Source organism: Armigeres subalbatus, chromosome 2 (genome assembly GCF_024139115.2).
Source record: "Armigeres subalbatus isolate Guangzhou_Male chromosome 2, GZ_Asu_2, whole genome shotgun sequence".
Taxonomy (NCBI): Eukaryota; Metazoa; Arthropoda; class Insecta; order Diptera; family Culicidae; genus Armigeres; species Armigeres subalbatus.
The window spans coordinates 195,297,143-195,307,628 of record NC_085140.1 but is presented as its reverse complement, the minus strand read 5'-3'; the positions used below and the strand labels follow the sequence as shown (position 1 = coordinate 195,307,628).

The 10,486-nt window shown below is 39.9% G+C and overlaps 1 protein-coding gene across 1 annotated transcript in view; it reads right to left on the bottom strand.

Annotated features, from left to right (window-relative positions):
- Nucleotides 1–7,826: 7,826 nt before the first annotated feature.
- LOC134211455 (tyrosine-protein phosphatase non-receptor type 61F-like) overlaps nt 7,827–10,486 on the bottom strand; it is a 60,387-nt gene continuing 57,727 nt past the window's right edge. The window contains exon 7 of the mRNA XM_062688323.1: nt 7,827–9,802. Within this exon, the coding sequence (XP_062544307.1) occupies nt 9,778–9,802 (25 nt within the window). The 3' untranslated portion in view covers nt 7,827–9,777. The remainder of the gene's footprint in view (nt 9,803–10,486) is intronic.

Genomic DNA, 10,486 nt, shown 5'->3' with positions numbered 1-10,486 from the left:
GAGCCGAATTAGTGTCAAATGACATTAATGTCGGGCATCAGGGGCTATATCCAAGGGCTTGACGATCCCTCCCCAGGCCATCTGCGAGTTGTGGTGCCTGCCTAGGATGTGGTGGGGTTTGACAGTGGGCCCTAATACACTTCCATAAAAAGCGGCATGTATCCGCAAGTAGGCTCCGCCAAAGCGACCGTGTGCCGCTCAAAGCGCACAAGCCCAAGTCCTGGTGTTAGGTGGGACGCTAAACAGCCCTGACACGACAGCCCTCCGACGAGACAGGAGGTTTGCGCAGGCCCAATAAGCCGCCTTTGAAAACAACCATTACGAACGACATAGAAGATAATACGACTTGATACAATCGGCAACGACCTAGGTGACGAATAAAGGATCACGATTGGAAGCTTGGAACATGGACAGGATAATCTACGATTAATTACATTCCCACAACTTCGACGTCGTAGCGCTGCAGGAAATCTACTGGACAGGACAGAAAGTGTGGAAAAGCGGGCATCGCTCAGGTAGGAAGAAAGGAAATGTATAGACCGGTCATCGGGCCGGATAGTCTGCATATCGTATCGAAAGACAACGGCCAACGATGCATAAACTTTGCACTCTCCCGCCGGATGGTAGTCCGAAGCACTTTCTTCCCCCGCCACATGGAAATCACCTTATCAAGTTAGCTTAGCTTAGCTTTGACTGACTACACATATCTATGGTTGCTACTCCGTGATTGACCAGAATCAGTGAAATTGCACAAAGAATCAACTGAATGATTGACTGGGATTGTTCAAGCATTCTCAGTGTGCAAGTTTCAGTGACTCTAAAATTCAAATGATCAATAACGGCGCCGGCCACGTCCTTGTAGTCAGTTAGGAAGAAGGAAGGAATATTAGTAGGTGGTTTTTGCTATTTGAAGACCGTGTTTACCTCTGCGTCTCCACAAAAACCACAGGAAGGATTATCAGTTAATTGGTAGGCATCGTTGGATCTGGATTCACTCTGATAAGCGATACGACCATGCCATTCTTTATACACAGTGATTTTACCTAGCCATGAATCGGGCGCGAAAAGTAGTACAAACTAACTACCGGCCTATCGGGCGCGCAATGCAGAACACAATATTTCGGCCGATCGCGCGATCGTTCTTCTGTTCGAAACAAGAGAAATCTCGCACTGAACTGATTTTTATTACCGGCCGCGCAAAGCAGAACACAATATTTCGGTCGATCGCGCCGTCGTTCTGCTGTCCAGAGTTGTTACGGAGATCCTGAAATATTTTCCGCGCCAAATCCGCGCCGACTAAAATCAAATCCGCGCCATTTTTCTGCGCGACATCAAATCCATTTCGCGACAATTCCGCGCGACTTAAAACTAAATTCTAAAAAAATAAAAATTTACTGAACGTCTTCTTTTTAAGTTCGTTTTTTATAATTCTTATTCTTCAATGATTATACATTCCAGCAGGAACTTAGCCTGCTTTTCAATTAAGCATTCTATTAGCATTTCCTCTACATACTGAGTAACCCGCAGTTAGTCCCGGGTAGACGATAATAGCTCATTAACAGTAAACAATTGATATTGATAACAAAAAATGATATGAACTTGTTTGAAATAAGAGTAAAATAACAAGCGAAAATAACAAAAATTGCACCGAAATATCATAAACATATCAGGTTTTGCTATTACCAAGAACCAACTAATAGCTCAAGATATTGATAAGTACTTGTTAATGGCAAAACCTGATATTTTTATGATATTTCGGTGCATTTTTTTATATTTTCGCTTGTTATTTTTATTCTTATTTCAAACAAGTTCATATCATGTATTGATATTAATATCACAGCTTCTACCCGGGGTATTACAACCACTCTAGATGGTCCTATTCATTACTAGAAGTACTGAAGCTAAGTGAACAAGAACTAAACAGCCGAAGCTATTTCAATAAGCACCGCTTTTCAAATCAATATCGAATTTACCTGAAATATCTGCTTTTGTAAACAAAGATTCAAACGTCGATTTGACAAATCTGATAGCACTCCCATGCAAACCAACACCATCAACACATAGGTAAAGGCGTCTGCTATCTGATGATGGTGTCCGTTTGCGTAGGAGTGCCTTTAAATTCGTCAAATCGACGTTTGAATCTTTGTTTACAAAGGCAGATAAGTCGTTTTGAAAATTTGAAATGAGATGATGGTTTTGGCATGTTTTGTATAATGGAACGTACACACGGTCAAGCAGTTCGACCAACATTGACTCCACCTCCCGTTTATTCAAACATTCATCAATTTTTATCAACACCGACACGAACAATCAATTTATTCGACCAACAATATCACACACGAACGACCGAAGCACCAACTCGAGCACCAACCATCAAAAAATATATGGGGGTTTGTGCAACTTCACTACAAATGCTCAAACATATTCGGCGAACCTTGACTCCACCCCCGACAACTCAAACCAAAATCAAACCGTTTTAATTTTTTCCAACCGAGCCGCCAACTGTCAAATGGTTGTTCGAACAACTTCACACACGTTCCAACAAAGCAGCAACCGAAGCGTTTTCTTGGGGGTGGAGTCAATGTTCGTCGAACTGCTTGACTGGTGTGTACGTAGCATAATGGATATTGTCAGTTGATTGTTTTGTTGATCGAACTTTGTAAAATTCGGCACAAGACACATTGATATACAAAGAATGTTCAGGTCATATTTGATCATGATTGATTATAGATAAATTTGGCAAACAATAATAAATCTGCCAAAACCGTAATTCCTTCTGAATTATGCAACTTTGGTGTAATTATTGATCACAAGACAAACTTGCGTACAGATTAAGGAATTTGACAATGCAGCTCCGGTTTTAAACAAAACGTCTGTAAAACAATTATTTGAATTCGTTTCAAGAAACAAATGATACAAAATCTACCGTGGTTGCTCAAACTCCGTTGATTTTCCAGTCAGAAAACTGAGTTTCAAGCGTAAATTCCTTCGGAATTTTCTGAGATTTTTTTTCAGAATTTTCAGCAGAAATTACTTTGGGAATTCGGTAGAATAATTTGCGTGAACTTTAGAAAAAAAATAGTAGGTTATTTGTGCTTATTGTCCTTTGATTCTTGCAACAAGTTTCTCTAAGAGTTCAAGCATATATTCCGACAACATTTTTAGTGGAAATTAATTTGTAATTTTTTGATCATACCATAATTTCAGCCAAAATCTCCGAGAATATCTGCGAAAACTTCTCCGAGTACCTCAGAAATTTTCTTGGAAATTCTTCAATAATAACCTGCGGAAAATCTTCAGAGCCTATTTGCGGAAATCTCTTCATGAATTCCTGCGAATATCGCTTTGGAAATTTTTGCAGAAATTGAAGAAATTCCGCGGAAGTTCCTCCAAAAAATTCTTTATAATTTTTTGGATTTTAAATGCTGCAAAAATCATCTTTAGGTTGTGGAAAATTATTTACAAGGATCCTCATAGAGTGCTTGAGAAATTTTTTTTAGGATGTTTCTTCGTTGATAATCCTGTAAAAATGCCATCGGAGTTATCCAAAAATATCGCCAAAAACCTTCAGAAATAACTTTTGAGAATCATCTTCTAATTTTTGAACGACTTTCTGCGGGAGCACATATTAAAATGAGGCATCAAATCAAAGAACATTTTTGTGTTTTCTAATGTTGTATAAACCCTTATTTGTTCTAGATGAATGTCATGAGAGCAATATAAAATGTTCTAACACTATTAAGGAATTCCTGACAAGAAATAAACAATCAGAAACTAACGAATAACTTGGAATTACAAAGAAATTGACAAGGCGAAAATGGGTTTTCATGTCCTTCAATGTTTTGCGATGTTTCAGTATGGATTAAATATGGCAACTAGTGGCGTCCTTCTCTTCATAACATTTGTTTAAAGAATGCTTAAGAGTTTAATACATACCTTTCGATAAGGGCTTGGACATATTCGAAAAATAAAGTCCATCTAGATTTAACTAATAAAACTAATTTTCAAATAAATATCCTTAGATCTAGCATTTCATTTACACTGGATTCTGTTTTTACACGATTTACATTTTTTCAATTTTACACTCATCCTAAATGCTTAACGCATATTAATTGTCATGTGATTTTTCTTTGATTTATTCTGGATTTTTTGAAACATGTTGCGAAGATTTTGGTAGTAAGTTGAAGCAACACGATCAAAAATACGAACGAAAAAAAATCGTGTAAAAACAAAATCCTGTGTATTAATTTTTTTTCCTAAAACTAAATCCGCGCGAAACCCCAAAATCGTTATGTAAATCCGCGCCAAATCCGCGAAAACCGCGAAATCCGCGAAAATCTTGAAATCCGCGTAGTCGTAACAACCCTGGCTGTCCGAAACAAGAGAAATCTCGCACTGAACTGATTTTTATTACCGGCCGCGCAAAGCAGAACACAATATTTATCCCGATCGCGCCGTGGTGCTGCTGTGCGAAACAAGAGAAATCTCGCACTGAACTGATTTTTATTACTGGCCGCGCAAAGCAGAACACACTATTTCGGCCGATCGCGCCATCGTTCTGCTGTCCGAAACAAGAGAAATCTCGCACTGAACTGATCTTTATTACCGGCCGCGCAAAGCAGAACACAATATTTCGGTCGATCGCGCCGTCGTTCTGCTGTCCGAAACAAGAGAAATCTCGCACTGAACTCCACATGGAAATTACCTTATCAAGTAAAGAAAAACCAAATCGACGGTAAATTCTTCTCCGATATCACGAACGTACGCACTTACCGCAGTGCGAATATTGAATCCGACCACTACCTCGTTGCAATATGTCTGCGCTCAAAACTTTCGACGGTATGCACAACACGCGTCGGAGTCGTCCGCCGCAACTAAACATTGGGTGGCTACAAGACCTTAGACTAGCCCAAAACTACGCGCAGCAGCTGGAAGTGGCACTCCCAACGGAACAGCAGCTAGGCGCAGCGTCTCTTGAAGATGGCTGGAGAGATATTCGATCCGCCATTGGAAGCAACGCAACCGCTGCACTAGGCATCCGAGAAACGACTGGTATGACGGCGAATGTGAGCAGTTAGTTGAGGAGAAGAATGCAGCATGGGCGAGATTGCTGCAACACCGCACGAGGGCGAACGAGGCACGATACAAACGGGCGCGGAACAGACAAAACTCGATTTTTCGGAGAAAAAAGCGCCAGCAGGAAGATCGAGACCGTGAAGAGACGGAGCAACTGTACCGCGCTAATAACGCACGAAAGTTCTATGAGAAGTTAAACCGTTCACGTAAGGGCCACGTGCCACAGCCCGATATGTGTAAGGACATAAACGGGAACCTTCTTACAAACGAGCGTGAAGTGATCCAAAGGTGGCGGAAGGACTACGAAGAGCACCTGAATGGCGATGTGGCCGACAACGATGGCGGTATGGAAATGAACCGTGGTATGGACATGCGACTTCCGACTCCAAATGTTCAGGAAATCCAGGAAGGGATCGGCCGGCTGAAAAACAACATAGCCCCTGGAGTTGACCAACTACCAGGAGAGCTGTTCAAACACGGTAGTGGCTGGCTAGAGCACTGCACTGGGTAATTACCAAGGTTTGGGAGGATGAGGTTCTGCCGCAGGAATGAATGGAAGGTGTCGTGTGTCCCATCTACAAAAAGGGCGATAAGCTGGATTGTAGCAATAACATTGCTGAACGCCGCCTACAAGGTACTCTCCCAAATGTTATGCCGCCGACTAACACCAATTGCAAGAGAGTTCGTGGGGCAGTACCAGGCGGGATTTATGGGCGAACGCTCTACAGTAACCGTTCGATAACTGCAAAATGTTTACTTTTCAGTTAACGAATGCCGTTCGATAACTGCAATGCATTCTAGACGTCAAACGGTTGTCAATCGACGTCAGATGCAATAAAAGTGCATCTAAATGTGCAGCTGTCATTGAGTCTGACATCAGTTTGAAGTTTAGCGGTCCGATAACTGCAAAATTGTTGCAATTATCGAATTGCAGTTAAAAAGCATTACAGTTAAATGACTTGCAGTTATCGAACGTCTACTGTACCACAGACCAGGTGTTCGCCGTACGTCAGGTATTGCAGAAATGCTGCGAATACAACGTGCCCACACATCATCTATTTATCGACTTCAAAGCCGCATATGATACAATCGATCGGGACCAGCTATGGCAGCAAATGCACGAAAACGGATTTCCGGATAATCTGATACGGCTGATCAAGGCGACGATGGATCGTGTGATGTGCGTAGTTCGAGTTTCAGGGGCATTCTCGAATCCCTTCGAAACGCGCAGAGGGTTACGGCAAGGTGATGGTCTTTCGTGTCTGCTATTCAACATCGCTTTGGAGGAAGTAATACGAAGGGCAGGGATTTACACGAGTGGTACGATTTTCACGAAGTCCGTCCAGTTATTTGGTTTCGCCGACGACATTGATATAATGGCACGTAACTTTGAGAGGTTGGAGGAAGCCTACATCAGACTGAAAAGTCAACAATACGTCGAAGACGAAGTACATGATAGGAAGAGGCTCAATAGAGGTCAATGTAAGCCACCCACCACGAGTTTCTATCGGTGGTGACGAAATCGAGGTGATTGAAGAATTCGTGTACTTGGGCTAACTGGTGACCGCCGATAACGATACTAGCAGAGAAATTCGGAGACGCATCATGGCAGGAAATCGTACGTACTTTGGACTCCGCAAAACGTTTCGATCGAATAGAGTTCGCCGCCGTACAAAATTGACTATCTACAAAACGCTTATTAGACCGGTAATTCTCTACCAACGAGGACCAACGCGCTCTGGGAGTTTTCGAAAGGAAAGTGTTGCGTACTATCTATGGCGGCGTGCAGATGGCGGATGGTACGTGGAGAAGGTTAATGAAACCCGTGTTGCATCAGCTGTTGAGAGAATCTTCCATCGTTATTACCGCGAAAATCTGAAGACTGCGTTGGGCCGAGCACTTAGCCAGAATGTCGGACAGTAATCCGGTGAAAATGGTTCTTGACATCGATCCGACGGAAACAAGAAAGCGAGGTACACAGCGGGCAAAGTGGATCGATCAGGTGGCGGACGAATTGCGGACCCTACGCAGACTGCGTGGTTGGCGACGTGCAGCCATGGACCGAGCTGAATGGAGAAGACTTTTAGGTATTGCACAGGCCACTCCGGCCTTAGTCTGGTAATAAATAAATAAGACATTAAAGTCATGACATTCCGTGACTTTTTTAAAATTTCGCTCTCGTGGCTTTGATTTTGTATTAAGAACAATGATCTGTTCGACAATGCTCTAGGATCATTTGGGCATTTAATGTTAATCCAAAAATCCGAATTGTTAATAACTTCCTAAAAATGTTATTAGCAAATTAGTAATTGCAATCCCACGACATTTATTTGACAATTCTTGTCACTTTTTGCAGCTCACGAACCAGAAGTCTGACAAAGTTTTTAAGTTCCATGTTCCGACTTTTCAATCTTTGTCCTTTTTGTTTCCGGGTATGTTGCCGTACAATTTCTGTTTGCTCGACTTTTGCCTGTCTTCGCAAATGTAGCAACTGTAAAAACGTTGTTAGGCTACCTTGTCAGGGTTGCGCTACCTACAACGTGTTGAAGGGGGGCTGGTTTTGGATGTTGATACTCGGACGATTATCGGCTGTCTCCAACCCTCTACATGTAACATAGAAAAAAAAAGTTTATGTGAGCCTTTCCTACCATGGCGAACCGATAAATGCTCAATCAGATTTTCAGTTCCGGATAAGTAACCCATAATTATGCACCGCAGTATAAAGAAAATAATGTAAAAAAAACCATCGATTGAAATATCAATTCCTTTATTTTTCTCTTGTCGTTAAACAATAGTTTTCTTACAACTTTGAGCTTCTCACTAGAAACAAAATGTTATGAATCCTTTACCGGAGTTCCAAGAAATTTGCATGAATCTATTGTACCAATATGACAACACTGATAAAATAACTGAATGCCAGTCACGGACTGTAACTATTAGGTCATTATAAGGCGAAACATAAACTCTACAATAAAATAGTCTAATGATTAATCAGAATGAACTTAACAAATCCTACCGTTATAACTGCTATCCCAAATCTACTTGCTTGTTGCTATGTACCTTTAAATACCTGACTGAATGCCTAAAATGCTTTCACTTTGTTATAGGAATACAATGTAATGTATATTGGAGGAACCTATCCTACCTGCGTTCAATTTCCGGTCTGCTCTTTCAAATACAAAATCTAAATGTGTATAGGAAACGGTTATTTATTGTTGTATGGTGTACTGTAATTGAACTTGTTCATCTTCCATATTTTCGACGATTGAGAGACTATTTTAGGTATCTATTTTCTGTATTGATTTGTCCTAGAAGTAAGGTGGGGCAAGGTGAATCGCCTGTGCTCATGATCCTTTTGCAAGTCTAGTGGAAAAATTCTTCTTTTTCTCAGAAACATTTTATCAACAAATTCAAAAAAAATGGTGAGAAATCTTAGATTTAAATTTTTTTTTAAACTTTAATTAATCACAACAGACAAGCAGATATTACACATAAATCAAATCACGCACCAGATGGCGGTAGTAAGTAAACGTAGAGTACCAACAAAATCTATTCGTTGCAACAAAAGAGGTTATATCGCTAGTCAAGTTGAAAACCGAAATGGGGGACTATCGAAATTGGATTTTTCTCGCAATCCGTACGTTAAACCTAACTTCGCTAGTAGTGCGCTAGTCTAATTAGGCCCTAATTAGACTAGCGCGCCACTAGCGAAGTTATAGGTTTAACGTACGGATTACGAGAAAAATCCAACTTCGCTAGTCCCCTATTCCGGTTTTCAACTTAATTGAGTATATTACTCAGCCAGCATACCATGTTGGAATTATAGCCTACATATTTAGATTACGCTTTTTATTATAATAATTATCGATTTAAATATGAGAAAGAAACTTGAATAAATGGCGCAATCTGAATAGGCTATTAGAGACGACTCTTTATGTTATACCTGTTCTGTGTTATCAATGACGAAATTACGAATTTAAATTGTTTGCATATTCAGTAGTTTAAGAAAATTTGAGCTCCGTATCTGATTTTAGGGGCCTTTCACAAATTACGTTAGGATCCATACAAGAAATAAAGCTTCCTTACAAAAAGTGTTACAACGGGGAGGATGGGGATCCAAAATCATCAAATTTAGCGTTACGTAATTTAAGAAAGAACTCTCAACTGTTTTAAAATAACATTATATTTTGGATTTTCGAGGATCTGAACTTTTTACGCGAAACGTCTTGCTCCATCATACTCTACATATCAATAGTAAGAAATTATGCAGTCTTCGATTTCTAGTTGTGTAAGTGTATTTCTAGTCTGCGTTTTTAATAGGTATTCTTCACTTATCATACAGGGAAAATGTCGTGCCTATCTGTTTAGATATTAAATTCACACAGACATCTAAACACTTGCATCAGGATCAGGATATTGGATTTTTTTTTCACGTTTCGTGAAGTCAATTTATTTTGCTTCTTCTTCTACAAGTCGCTGTTGAGCTGTCGTGTGAAAACGAATCAAATACTCTTAAATAGCAAAAGAGGTCTGCTATATGTCATTGTTGCCTATTGATTACTTAACTTTGCGATGCTTGTTAACAGTTCGTTTGTCCGTTTTAGTTACCCGGCAGGATTAGGATTTTTCATCTAGTTAACACTATCTGTCACCATTTTAGATGTAGCATATGAAGTATAATTTCCATGGAATTTGCAAATATCATTTCTCCGTTTCCATTTGTTTCCTGTAAAAATATATAGAAATTGGTTTGAACATTAGTTTGTACTTTTATGAGCATAATTAATAGATGGTACAAGCCTAGACTACCCACAAACTTAAATTTTAAAGTTTTTCGAATGCCAAAAATCCAACAGCCGAGATTTCGGCAAACATTTTGACAAAATCTCAGTAATCGCTACCGAGAACTCAGTAAAAAGTCATTATTGCGGGAGCTACTGGCTGGTGGCTTCGAACTGATGTATACAGCAAATGAAATACAAATTTTGTAAATCATTAGCTAAGAAGCTGAAATAGATAAATTAGGGTGGCTCAAATTAGTATGAAAAAAACTTTTTTCGATTGGTTTGATGGGCTCTTATTCGGTTCTATATGATGCCCTGATGTTCTGGACAAAATTCCAAACTCGCTAAACTCGTTGGAAGTTCATATGCAAAAATGTATGCAGAAACATCGAAAAACAGTGATTTGCAGTTAGACGGCACATTTTACAATGAAAAATTATGATACTCATTCAGTTCTTGTAGAATTAAATAAAGAATGTTATGCTGAAAACCGCGAAAATATTAGAGTTCATTAGGAAAAGATATTAGCATTTTACCGGAGTGTTCATTTCATTTATTTAGCGTTAGTCTACATCTAAACAGATAACACTGAATCAACAATTTGACGCCACAACCCGGGTTCGCCA